This window comes from Hipposideros armiger, unplaced genomic scaffold, assembly GCF_001890085.2.
Source record: "Hipposideros armiger isolate ML-2016 unplaced genomic scaffold, ASM189008v1 scaffold_386, whole genome shotgun sequence".
Classification (NCBI taxonomy): Eukaryota; Metazoa; Chordata; class Mammalia; order Chiroptera; family Hipposideridae; genus Hipposideros; species Hipposideros armiger.
Genome location: NW_017731736.1, coordinates 372435 through 386156, shown reverse-complemented (window position 1 = coordinate 386156; position 13722 = coordinate 372435). Strand labels below are relative to the sequence as shown.

The 13722-nt window shown below is 36.6% G+C and overlaps 1 protein-coding gene across 9 annotated transcripts in view; it reads left to right on the top strand.

Annotated features, from left to right (window-relative positions):
• The window catches only part of SLC4A4 (solute carrier family 4 member 4), a 324167-nt gene that overhangs the window by 221412 nt on the left and 89033 nt on the right, over nt 1-13722 (top strand). For all 9 annotated transcript variants that reach the window (XM_019663211.1, XM_019663215.1, XM_019663217.1 and 6 more), the window contains 3 exons: nt 517-671; nt 1311-1427; nt 3464-3638. In XM_019663211.1, the coding sequence (XP_019518756.1) occupies nt 517-671; nt 1311-1427; nt 3464-3638 (447 nt within the window). The remainder of the gene's footprint in view (nt 1-516; nt 672-1310; nt 1428-3463; nt 3639-13722) is intronic.

Sequence of the window (13722 nt, the reverse complement as noted above, 5' to 3'; positions counted from 1 at the left end):
TGCTTTATGTGTTGCCAATATAACTCAGGTTTTTCTTTTTTTAATAACTAACATTATTTGTGTGTTGGAGAGCTGCAGTGTTTATATCTTAACCCAATCTTAACACCCAGTTTGGACTTTTCCTTTTTGAATTATTAGCAATCGTTTGTCCTTGTATTTTTTGCTTTGGGGAATGACTCGTCAGTATATTTCTCCAAATCATTTTCGTCTGGCTTCTATAGCAACTATATCAATAATGGTACATACAAATGGGAGGTGAAAGCCAACTTTATTTCATAGTATTGATAGAAAAGAACACGTAAAAGAAACACCTCCATTTGTTTTCTCAAGCCTCTTTTTATATTCTTTGTGTATATTACTGAAATACTTGAGGAGCAAGCTGAATAACAGGAAACATGAGACTCTGATTATAGTAATGTAAAAGTGGGTTATGAATTGCATTCTTCAGGCTGGACATGCTATGAGGTATGTGGAGAGTTACCTTATTGTATCAGCACATCTTTTATTCTTCTTTAGGTGTTTCATGACATTGCTTATAAAGCAAAAGATAGGCAGGACCTGATTGCTGGCATTGATGAGTTCCTTGATGAAGTCATTGTCCTTCCGCCTGGGGAATGGGACCCAGCGATCAGGATAGAGCCTCCTAAGAGTCTTCCATCGTCTGACAAAAGGTGAATTATCAAGCAGTTGGGAGTTTTCAACCTTGGGAAGGAGGTTGTATTTGGCAAAGGAAATGAAATCAGGCAACTGTCCTAATATTTTTAGGTTCCCATTTAACTTGATATATTATCTCATCTCAAATGAATCACAAATGTGCCTCGGTTTGACATTTCATTGACACTGTACAATGAATGTTATCTGTTGTCATGTTCTTTGGTGATTATAAATTAGGTATCTCAGATTATGATACTGGAATATATCACAGAGATTCTTTGGGGGATATTTTGGGGACTCCCTGTCCATGCAGAAATATCAGTTTATTCAAGATGACGCCCTGCAGATTTAAGAGGTTAAGAAATTGGATGAGATAATTGAGGAGAAGCCATTCCCTAGAAATCTGTTATTTTCTAGGTGAAACAATTTCCTTCTTATACAATATACAATTTATGCAACTTTTCTATTCATTCAGTCATTTGCCTTGGCTTTAAATATAATACTTTAAGAGTTGTCTGTTAGAATGGAAGAAGGAAATAATGATCTTTCTCAGTTCATCTCTTCATTAGCTAGTATGTGACACAGCTAAGAAGCAGACAAAAAACAACAACAACAACAACAACTAATATTCTCTTTGGCTCTGTTGTCTTCCTTAGAAAGAATATGTACTCGGGTGGAGAGAATGTTCAGATGAATGGGGACACGCCCCATGATGGAGGCCATGGAGGAGGAGGAGGACATGGGGACAGTGAAGAATTGCAGAGAACTGGCCGGTAACTGATGGATTTTTGTCATTCACAATGAAGTTCTCTTTAGATCTAAATTTCCCTTCATCTTTCTATCAGCATTTTATTCACTGGTTTGTACTTCTGTTCAGCCAACAAATATTTGTAGTGTACCTAATAGTCACAGGCACTGGGGATGCAGCAATGACTTAAACAAAAAGCCTGTCCTTACCGGTCTTACTTTGTTGTGGTGGAGACAAACATTGAGCAAATAAAGGAAGGTGGTGATGGTTTTATGAGGAAAAATAAAGCAGAAGTGGAGAGTTTTGTGATGGGAGAAAGGTATTACAATTTCAGTGAAGGGTGGTCAGGGACGGTCTTAAAGAGAATTGCAGCATTTGAGGAAAGTCCTGAAGGAGGTGGGAGACAGACCATGTAGATGTGGGGTTAGAGGAGGGGACAGCAGAGTGCCTGGTGTGCTGAGTCAGCATTGAGGCCAGTGCGACTGGAATGAGGGGGTGTTAGAGAGAAAAACAGAGGTCGTGGGTGTGGGTGTGTATGGCAGGAAGCCCCACTTGGCTTTTATGTTCCATCTCTTCCCTGCACATTTACTCAAAAGTGGGTAACCTGTTATAGAAATGAGTACTCACAGGTCACAGTCTCCCTGGCCTACAGTTCAGAATTCAGGTTTCCCAGATTGCTTTGGCTAACTCTCTTTACATGATAGTTCTTCCCTCTCCACTGTTAGGTTCCCCATTTCATTTTGAGTTAAAATAAAATTTAAGTAGGATACTCATTTTATGAAAATATAGCTTTTTAAAAACCCTGCAGGTTTTTTGAAAACACAAACATATCTCATTTTAATATGCAATTGAATCTGAATGAATTTGTTACACCCCCTCCCACCCCCTACCCCCCCATGACCCATTTGGGTTTCTCTGCCAAGTTAAGAGGACATTATTCCCCTCTCCTTCATTCTTAAAGAATAGAGAACATAAAACCTTCTCTCCCACATTTTTTTCTAAACAGTTCTTTACAAACTGTTTCCATTAGCAATATCCTTTTAACTTTCTACAGATATGAGTTCTGGGACTTAACTTTTTTATTTAATCAGACTATGATTTCATTCTTCCATATTTCACCTTTCCTAAATGCACTGAATGTCTGCAATTTGCTCTGTATCATGTGCGGTCCTGTGCATTCCAAGAAAACTGAGGCAGGGCACTGAGTGTAGCTAAGGGCCAGAGAGCACCCAGACAGATAGATGGGGGTGGGGGGGCATTGTAGGCAGAAGGAACAGCAGGGGAAGGCTGAGATGTGAGGTTTGGATGGGAGGATGAGTTGACTGATGCATAAGTCAGCTGACCTATTAACATTTGTAATAGCGCTCGGCTTGCAAAGTTCATACTTTTATGGTTCCTTCCTTATTTCTTTCAGGTTCTTACCCCAAAGTCACTTGCTCAGGAGACCTGTTCTGGCTACTATCTTATTTCAACCACTGCTACTCTAACACTTAATAATCCTCTCCCCCATTTAACTTTTTCCTTAATTTTTAGCACCATGCATTTTACTTACTTTGTCTCCTCCACACAGAAGGCAAACTTCATGAGAGTGGGTATGGTTTTCCTGTGTTGTTCACTGTTGTATCTCCAGCACCCAGAATGGTGCTGGGCATATCACAGATAATCAATAAACATTTGTGGAATGAGTGAATGAATGAATGAATGAATGAATGAATGAATGAATGAGACCGGAAAGGAAGCTATGAAAAGATTATAAAGGTCCTTGTATGATTTACTCACATGTTTAGATGTTTGTCTTTAGACAGTGAGAAATTTTAATTTATGTACACAGTTCACAACTGTCTGATCTTTAGGGAGTGTTACACCTAATCTGGTGACTAAAACAGAGATAGAAGAAAATTTATTCCTCCACAGTTTTCTGGTTTTAAGTGGTTAAATAGTACCTTGTTGTTCATTCAAGCACCTGAAACACAAATTCTTTGTGGTTTAATAAGTTATCTCTTGGTTAATTTGATGGTAATTTATTTTATACTGTCACATGTTTGCTTTCTCCCTACCCAGGTTCTGTGGTGGACTAATCAAGGACATAAAGAGGAAAGCACCATTTTTTGCCAGTGATTTTTATGATGCTTTAAATATTCAGGCTCTATCAGCAATTCTCTTTATTTATTTGGCAACTGTAACTAATGCCATCACTTTTGGAGGACTGCTTGGGGATGCCACTGACAACATGCAGGTGGGTTTGGTTTGGGGGAAGACACAAATAGTATACAGCCCAGATTGCCTTCCTCACCCCTACAGCTCAGTTAGGAGCAGATGGCCGTTCAGTTACTCAGCGTGATTTTCTTCTTCTTCTTTTTTTTTTTTCTTTTTGCTGGATGCTGCATTTTACTTTGCTTCTGGCCTGCTGCTATATTTCCAACGTTTTAGTAATTATAAAAATAGCTCGATGAAATCTGGCTTGAGTCACAAGTGGGAAAAAGAAGCGAAGGAAATGAGAATATACAATTCTGTTTGGGCAAAGTATATCAGCTGCTTTAGTTTTGTGCAGGGCCCAAGGTTAGATCTTCTACTACCTCAAGTGTATTGACCATGTTATTAAACTTGATGGTCACACTTTTCAGGAATGCAGGATTACCTTCATTTTACACATGAGCAAACAGAATCATCAAACTATTGAGTGATTTGCTCAAGGGTGGATTTGCTTATCTATGGGTAGAGCTCAGCTTTAAGAAATACAAGCAAGAGTTTTCTCCTGTTCCTGGATCTGCCTCTCATTAAGCTGTAAAAATTCTGGATTGACTTATTTTGTATGAAACACAGTTTGTCGGGTACTTTGCAGGTGGCATTCACCTTCCTTTTGTATCAGTAATAGCTAAAGTTTTAGTGATAGGAAAGATACTTTAGGTTCCCTCTGTCGATCAGAAAAATATGTACAGAACTACTTTTAGTTGATCCAGTCGTTAAGAAAAAAATAGGCATTGTGCGGGGTACTGAATACAAAGTAGTGAGTGAAGGTGCTATTCTGATGTAAAGAACCAGATTCCAGCCCTTTTCAAACTCTGTCCTTCTCTTTTATTACTTATTACTGTTTAACCTATGTGACATTCCTAAGTGCAGCCAGCCAACTTCATTTAAAAAAATATACAGCTGATTCCAAATGATTGCTTTTCTTCCACTGGTGTTTTCCTCCCTGGGCACAATTTATGTTTTAGATTTCTACCTAAACACTAAAATAAGATGGAGACTACTATGACATCTGTGTTGACCCAAGTAAAAAGAAACTATTTTAAACAAAGTAATTGTATTTAGTTTGTCAAGGGTACGTCTTATCTTTTAGCCCTTTTTTTTGTTGTTGCTACACAGCATATTATCCTAAAACTTAAAGACTTGAAACCACCATTTTCTCTCTCATGGTTTTGGTGGTTATGGACTCCTCTGGGTGGTTCTCTCCTTGGTCTTCATACATTTGTAAGATGGCTGGTGAGGCTGGTGTCTCCTGAAGGCTTCTTCACTCACATGTCTGGTGCCTAGGCTGGGATGTCGGGAAGATTAGGGGACTTCCCACATGACTTTTCCACATGGCTAGCTAGGGCGTTTTCTCAGCTGGGGACTGTGATGACCCGTCAGAACTCATGTTCTGTTGGAAAGGGCCAGTGGCCACTCAGCTCTGCTTGTTCCCACGTGAATGTACACTCAGTATTACTTCATTTTTTGATTTTTGAAGAGAGGTTGAAATTTCAAATTCTTTTGTGAAATCTGGTGGTTTTTAAATACCAGCAAGTGATTAACATTTTAAAAATAACAGTGTGCTGGCCAGAGGTCACATATCTGTATGTTCCCCGTGAGAGACCTATGGCATGGGGAACAGAAACCTAGCAGGGCAGGGCACAAAGATGAAGTATACCAAGAGGATGTTTTTCCTTTTTCCTCATTCATAAGACAGGAATGCAAAAATTAAATTGTAACAGTGATGTCAGTAATAGAATTTTTATAAAATCTGATCTGTGTCCAACTTGGGCCTCTATTCTTCATCCAAATGAGAGCATAATGGTAACTAAAACAGACCATTCAAGAAAGCCAGCGCTAATGAAAGCACTGGGGAAGCACCATGAGGCCAGCATGAGGAAGATATTAATGGCAGCCACATAGGAAGAAAAGAAAAGAAAACCGTGATTTTGAAAGAGTAGCAAGAACAAAACCATCTTCTTTCAGAATAGATAGAAACTTTTTATTGTGCAGATAATTTTTCACCACATTTTTTCATGGATGCTTTTCTCATTGACATGGGGGAATTATGACACTTCTTATGTGTTAATTTATTGCCTTTTTAAACTGAATTGAGCTCCTTTTCAACCTCATTAGACTTATGAGATAAGGAAGAAGTCTGATTAAAGTCTATTGTTGATCCCTCCTAGGTGAATTGTTTCCACATGAGAGAGTTCTTGGGAAAGTAAAGGATTGTGTTGTGCAATATGGTCTGTAGTTAACATGGATATTTTTCTCCTCTTTGATAAATTGCACAGGAAAGGCCTTGCTGGTCAAGTAAGCTGTTTGAGGTTTTGAAAACTTTAGGAGAAACATAAATGCTTTCTGCACTCAGAATGTTAAATAGTCCACTAACACGACCATTTGTTGGGTGTTACTCCTGGGAGTTAACTTAATTCAGTGTCAAATTCAAACTTAGAATGTTTTCCAGACATAGTTTGATCATTTTAGTAATAGATTTTGTAACCTCCATTGATAATTTCACTGAAACTGTGAATTCATTATTTTAAATGTTTCTCTGGATGAAAATATTGGAGGGCATATTGTTCTCTCACCTCTAAAGCCTTTTTCCTTTAAGAAATGTATTAGCAAAGTACCTCAATTTGGTACTTTTAGAAGTCACAGTGGGTGTCAGAAACACTGAAAACAGGGATGTAAAATTAATGATTGTTAATATATACATATTTGTTGAACTGAATAGTCTATTATCAATTTCTTTTGGGTGAACTAATGCTAGTAGTAAATGGATGCATAGATCTAAGCCTGGGTTTATATATCTAAAAATCTGCATAAAATAGAAATTAACTAGTATGTGCACACACATATCCAACTCAATGGTTAATAGTAATTTTACATATCCTAATATTTTAATATCAAAAATTTTACTTGTACTCATCATATTAGGTTTTATCGCAATGGTAGGTGATTATACTTGTATATTTTATATATTTTCAGGACCAGGGAGTAAAGTGTCTTAATATGTTGAGAAGTATCTCAACGCTGAAAGGGTATATACTTTAACATACAGGAGATCTGATGCTCTGGCAGTAGAAATCTTCTTGACTTGGCATGAGGACAAGAAAATATTTTGTGGATTTGGTACTAAGGCCCAGGTCATTTCACAGGTCTATGGCAGAGGTTGATTCATTCCTTCATAAATATTTATTTAGTGTCTACTTTGTGCCAGACACTATTTTAAGTGGCAGGGATACAGATAAGTCACCAAAATAGACAAGAGTCCTACCCTGATGACGTTTACAGTTCAGGGTGTTGATAAAGCTATCTTTTGCTATGCCCCCAAGAGATACTCGTAGTGGTGTGTAGTGGGCTTATTTAGGGGCTGTCTCTATTTGATTTTCTAAACACTAGATCAAGACTAGGCAGAAAAGCATTGGCACAGCCTGAAATAATCTTCAGTTATATCACATGCCTTCATAAATGTGGCAGTGGGTTATTCTCAAAAGCACAAGCAGCTCAAATGAGTCAACTGAGCACAGTGTCCTTACTTTTAAAGGCAGACAGCTCAGAGATGGTTCACATAGGGCTTTTATTGTCAGGTTACAAATAGATATGGGTGCTGGGTAGAAACATGTTGTGAAAACACAGATGAGTCACTGCACTGCTGTTGTTTAAGCAGACTCTTCTGCCAGCTTCTGTGCAGGAGGTCTTGCCTACTCAAAGGCAGGAATTTACATTTAAGCATTTATTTCAGTGTTAAAACACACACACACACACACATACACACATTTTATTCTCATACATATATGACATGGTATGTATATATTTAATATGTATATATGAATTTATATAATGTATATTTAATATCCCCACATATATTTGTGTGTGTGTGTACACACACACACACACACACACACTCACACACTCACACACTCACACACTCACACACTCACACATGCTTCATTAGATGCAGATGACCTTGGGAGCCATATGGATCATTGCCCATGGACCTGTGATCAAAATAAAACAGTTGAAGGTACGATGGCTACAAGTATAACCAACTTGTAATGGCCACATAGATGACTGTACAATTTCCCCAACTTGGTGTACTCATTTTGACCATCAGGCTGCTCTGAGAGGACTTGGAGGCTTCTAGAGTGGGTATTTGTGGCTTCCTTCTTAAGTGTGTGCAATCGAAGTTTAGCTTGGGCTTCTGGGAGTGATTGAACCGCTTCGTCAAGAGTTGACCTTAGGTTGATATAGGATCCAGGCCTAAGTTGTGACTGTTTCCTGTTCTTAGAGTTCAACAAGAGCATACCTTTCTGAGGTCTAGGAGTTGTGCTTAAACTGTTATTATATTCTTATTACACTTGCTAGCCTTTTGAGTAAGACCCACTGTACTAACACTTTGGGCCCCTTACCATACTGTGAAGTAAACAAGGGCCTTTCAGCCTCAGCATCCTAAAAATGTGTCCTTTTTACAACTAAATTCTGTGACCATGCACGCCAACTCAGTGCATTGTATTTATATTCTTGGTTGCCAAGCAGGTATACTGTTCTTATTTAGATTTTTATCTAAATAGATACTTCTATTTAGAAGTATTTAGATCTTCTAATTAAATTGTTAAATGTCAATTTAACAAATATTTGTGGATAGCTTACTCTATGGGCAAGATACTCATAAGGGAACACTTCTTGATACTTCCTAGCAAGTCTTTGTGTTATTTAAACGTTGTTCTTAGTTTTATGAAACAAAGAAAAGTACTTTAACTTAAATTGACATTGTTGATTGTGAATGAGCACAGTTTAAAATGAAGATTGAGTGAAGGAAGTCATTTTAATTTTTTTCTAGGAGTAAATATAATCCTATTTTCACAACCTTTTACCAAAAGAATACAGTAAGATTTTTAGAATTCTGTGAATTTTGTGATATTTATGGAGCCTAACAAAGCACATTTTAAGGGAATTTGTATCATAATAAGGAACATTTATAGCTGGCATCTCCAAATTTGAGGCTTTATTTTAACATACTGCTGTGCTGAGAATGTTTAATCAATCTGCTTAAGTTGGGAATATTTCTTATTTACATATTCCTTGATGAGATAGACACTTCTTTAAAAAATTTTTTCAGTTACAGTTGACTGAACAATATTATATAAGTTTCAGGTGTACAACGTAATGATTAGACATTTACGTAACTAATGAAGTGATCACCTGATAAGTCTAGTATCCATCTGACACCATAGTTATTACAGCATTATTGACTGTATTCCCTATGCTGTACTTTACACCCCTGTGACTATTTTTATAATGGGCAATTTGTACTTCTTAATCCCTTCCCCTTTTTCACCCATTCCTTCAACCCCCATCCCATCTGACAACCATCAGTTTGTTCTCTGTATCTGTGAGTTTATTTCTGTTTTGTTTGTTCATTTATTTTGTTTTTTAGATTTCACATGTAAGTGAAATAACATTTGCCTTTGTCTGATTTGTTTTACTTAGCATAATATACTCTAGGTCCATCCATGTTGTATGTAGCAAATGGCAAGATTATATTCATTTTTATGGCCAAGTAATATTCTACTGTATATAGGTACAACCTCTTTTGTATCCATTCCTCTATTGATGGACACTTCCATACCTTGGCTATAGTGAATAGTGCTGCAATGAACATAGGGGTGCATGTGTCTTTTTAAATTAGTGTTTTGGATCTTTGGGTAAATATCCAAAAGTGGACTTGCTGGGCCATATGGCAGTATTATTTCTAATGTTTTGAGGAACCTCCATACTGTTTTCCATAGTGGCTGCACCATTTAGAATCCCACCAACAGAGCACAAGGGTTCCTTTTCTTCCACATCCTCGCCAACACTTGTTTGTTGTTAGACATTTCTTTATGAAGCTTATCATATGTGATTTATAATAGCAAGATTAAAGCAAATTGATAATTGTTTCACTATAGTGAGGGCTGTGTAGTAATTTCAATTTACCTAAATGTTGCCCTTTTATACCAAAATGCATTTCTTCCTTGAAGTGGGAATGTAAAAGGGTCATGTTAATCTGCCTGAAGTGGTCTTTCAGAAAAAATATTTCAGTTTCAAAAAGTTGGTTAGGGGTAGCCTGTTGGAATGATACAGCTGGGAAAAATAAAGGGTGACAGAGTAAGGAGCTCTGCATTGCTCACTTGCCTCCAAGGTATACTAGCCATCCATTCTCCCAGGAAAGAACGTCAACTAAATAATTTGCTTCACTTCACATACAAGTTCTGAATTAAACCTGTTTGATTAAAGTTAAGCAATTGGTGACCAAATTTCACTTCTGAAACTTTGGTTGGTTGGTTTTTTCATTTCAAAGACTGTTGTCAACTCTGTTTTCCTGGGGATCAGAAAATTATAGTGAGTTAGGCAGGTTGTGGATCCAAAATGTTGCAAAACTCGAAAATTATTTTGTGTTTGGATTAAAATTAGTTTGAAATAGCTTTCTCTTTAATAAGATATAATTATGCATTGTAGAAAATTCAAGCAACACAGAAAAACTACATAGACTGTAATTTGCCCTTAAACTCTTCACCCGGAAACAAGCATTATTGGCATTTTCATGAATATCTTCCCATGCATCTTTCAATGCATGTGTAAACAAATTGATATATAGGATTTTATATAAATGAGAGCATATACATGCTGTTTCAAAGTGTGACTAGTATTTATTGGAAGTCTTTCCCCTTCACTGAAGATCTTGCGTATCATTTTTTAATGACTCCATCTCTTTATACTCATGATGCAAGTGCTGTAATTTACTTAATAAATCCCCTATTAGTAGACTTTCAGTTTTTCCCAATTTTCTCATTTATAAACAAACTATGGTCCTTAACTACATTTTCATTCTTTGTAATTACTTTCTGAGAGTTGATTCTTAGCAGAATGGTTACATGATATGCTTATTTTATTTTTTCAATTTATAATTCACAAAGGCTATGCCAATTTATACTTGTACCAGTAATGGAGAAAAGTGCCCATTTGTCTGCACCCTTGCAGAAACACTGTTTTGTCCCATATTCTCATTTTTCTCATTCCATGGGTTGCAAAATGATAGCTCATTCTTATTCAATTCACATTTATTTGACTTTTAGTGAGAGTGAATATCCTTCCACATTTTTATGATCTCTCTATTCCTATTTATATTTGTGTCCTTGGTGTATTTTCCTTTTAGACATTTGTTTTTTTTCTCATTGACTTGTAAGAACTCTTTGTGTGATGAGGATATTTTCCTTTTGCTTGGCAGAAATATCACAAATATATTTTTCCTAGATTCACCATGTCTTTTAAGCTTATTTAAAATTCCTTTTGCTGTATAGATTCTAATTTTTATGTAGTCAAAATTTTCAATCTTTTATCGTTGCTTATTTTCATGATATATTTAGAGAGGTTTCCCTACCCCAAGAGTAGAAAAATATTTACCCACATGTCTTAGTTCTTTTATGTTTTCATTTGAATTTTTTATCCATCTGGAATTGATTTTTGTGTAAGGTTATACTGACATTTGATGTTTGGGCACTTCAGATGATCTAGATACATACTCACAGCTCTTCAAATACAAAATGTATTGTAAAGCCTCCCTGTCTTGCCCATCCATTTCACTAGACTTGGAGTTGAAGCTCTTTGGTAAAGGTTTTGGCTCAGACTTGTCTTCAAGCAGGGAGCTAATTTGTCTTTCAAGTCTTCCCTCTCTTTTCAGTCCCTGCTGGGCAGTGTAAACAGAAATCCTGTTTATGATGACAAAGCACTTTTAGGCAGAGTAGATGGCAATAAGGATTTGGCAGCTGTGATCTGTCAGGATAAATCACTGATTTATTGGCTGTAGCTATCCAGGTGAAATAAAAAATGAGGGTTGTATATCCATTCTTCTTCCCCAGTATAGATGAATGATCTGTGCAACCAAGCCTTAACCATACTAGCAGGTGGTTCTTAGTTTGAAAGAGGAGGAAAGGTTGCCTGAATGAATAGACTTAAAATTTGGCCCACAGGAGAATCACCTGGGGAACTTCGAAAAGATAATGATTTTCCAGACCTAATCTTCAGAGATTCTGATTTGTTCAAGGTAGAAATCAAGAACGAGTACTTTTTTTCCCTAAAAAAAACCCCAGCTTTTCAGATCATTTTCATGCGACCAGATTTCATTTAAATACTTGCATCATTTCTCCACTCAGTTTTGACCATATGGCTTAGCTTATGCTGGAGACCCGACATTAAGACTCCTGTAGGTAATTCATAGCTGACTGCCTATTTCCAATGGCTATGTTTAAATGGCATTGAGCTGCATCATTTTTCTTGGCTAAATTTCAGATTCAAAGACTCATCTAGAGAAATTTAATTTTATTCAACATTCTACACTTTGTGTAAATTACCACCAACATGAGCTGGACTTTCTTTTTTTATGGTTAGAAACCTTTTAGTTTTTAGTTGTATTTTTTTTAAGCTTGAAATATAACAGTAATGTTGGTGAATGCTTTATCACTTACTGCCACCAAAACGTTTTGTATTCTAAGTTTTACTTGGTTGAAAATTGTCAAAGCAATAGAATATCTTTTGTTTCGGGGGCAGTTGTGCTGGTTTACTCTTTCTGTTATTTGCATCCAACCTCCTCAAATAGGGTTGTGATTATTACTCCAAATAATAAATTCCTTAAAAAAAGGACATAAAACAAGAATGGTAATTCTTTAGTGTTGTATGAAAATACTAAATTGCAATAAAGTCAAAGTTGACAGCATAAATTTTTAATTTTTAATGCTGGTGTTACCTGTTGTGGTTGTATTTTTTTTTTAATAGAATCGCAGTTCTATAATCTGAGTTGTTCTGTGATTGATTCTTTATTATGGGACTTGTGCTGATTTTCTTGGCTCTTTTGCGAAACAAGGGCCATGTTTGGCTTAACTTCATACCCTGATGTAAGCAGAAAAATGTTCACAAATTGTTTCGGATGTGGATTTTTACTTCACTGTAAAATAAAACAAAACTATTTTGTTTTATTATAGTTGATTCCATGTGTTTAATAACACAAGGAATGAAAAAAAGCCACTCTCAATGGCTGTAGTGTTGCCCCCCTAAGGCTTCTGTTGACTTAGAATTTGCTCTGGGGAATACTGAGGCTCTAAAGAGGCTTTTCCCCCCTTTTCCTCTGAGGACTAATCTTCACCTTTTTCTTTTCGTGTCACATCTGTTTACTTTCTTTCTCCATCCCCTTCCTCTTTCGAAGGAAAGAGAAATAATACAGGCTCACTGGAAAGAAGGGGATGAGAAGCAGTGAAGGAAAGGGAACCAGTATTTTATTGTATCTCTACTTTATTCTTAGCTCTTCATATACTATTGTCCTATTTAGTCCAAATAATTATCCTATGAAGTAGCCATTGATTTTTGATTTTACAGAAGAGAGCATTAGGAGTTACAGAGGCTTGTGACTAGTACAGCTGAGATTTCAATTCCAGTATTCCTGACTCCAAGACCTGCTCTTTGTGCTGAGCCCCCTGGAAGAGACCTTGGAAATTATCTGTTTCAACTTTCTCATCTTCAATCTAAATAAATACATTATGGATATATTACTATTCATCAAAAACGTATTATCTAATTGTCTATTGATGGGCACTTAGTTTGATTCCATATCTTGCCTATTGTAAATATGCTGCAGTGAATACAGGGGCGCATATATCTTTTCGAATTAGTGTTTTGGATTTCTTCAGGTAAATAGCCAGAAGTGGAATTTCTGGGTAATAAAGTAGTTCACTTTTTACTTTTTTGAGAAATCTCCATACTGTTTTCCATAGGGGCTGCACCAATTTACAGTCCCACCAACAGTGCATGAGGGTTCCCTTATTCTCCACCTTCTCGCCAACACTTGTTTGTTGAATTTTTGATAGGCGTGGTGATCTTTCATTGTGGTTTTAATTTGCATTTCTTTGATTATTAGTGACATTGTACATCTTTACATATGTCTGTTAGCCATGTGTATGTCCTCTTTGCAGAAATGTCTATTTAGGTCCTCTGCCCATTTTTTGAATTGGATTTTGTTGTTGTTGTTTTTTTGGTGCTGAGTTGTATCAGTT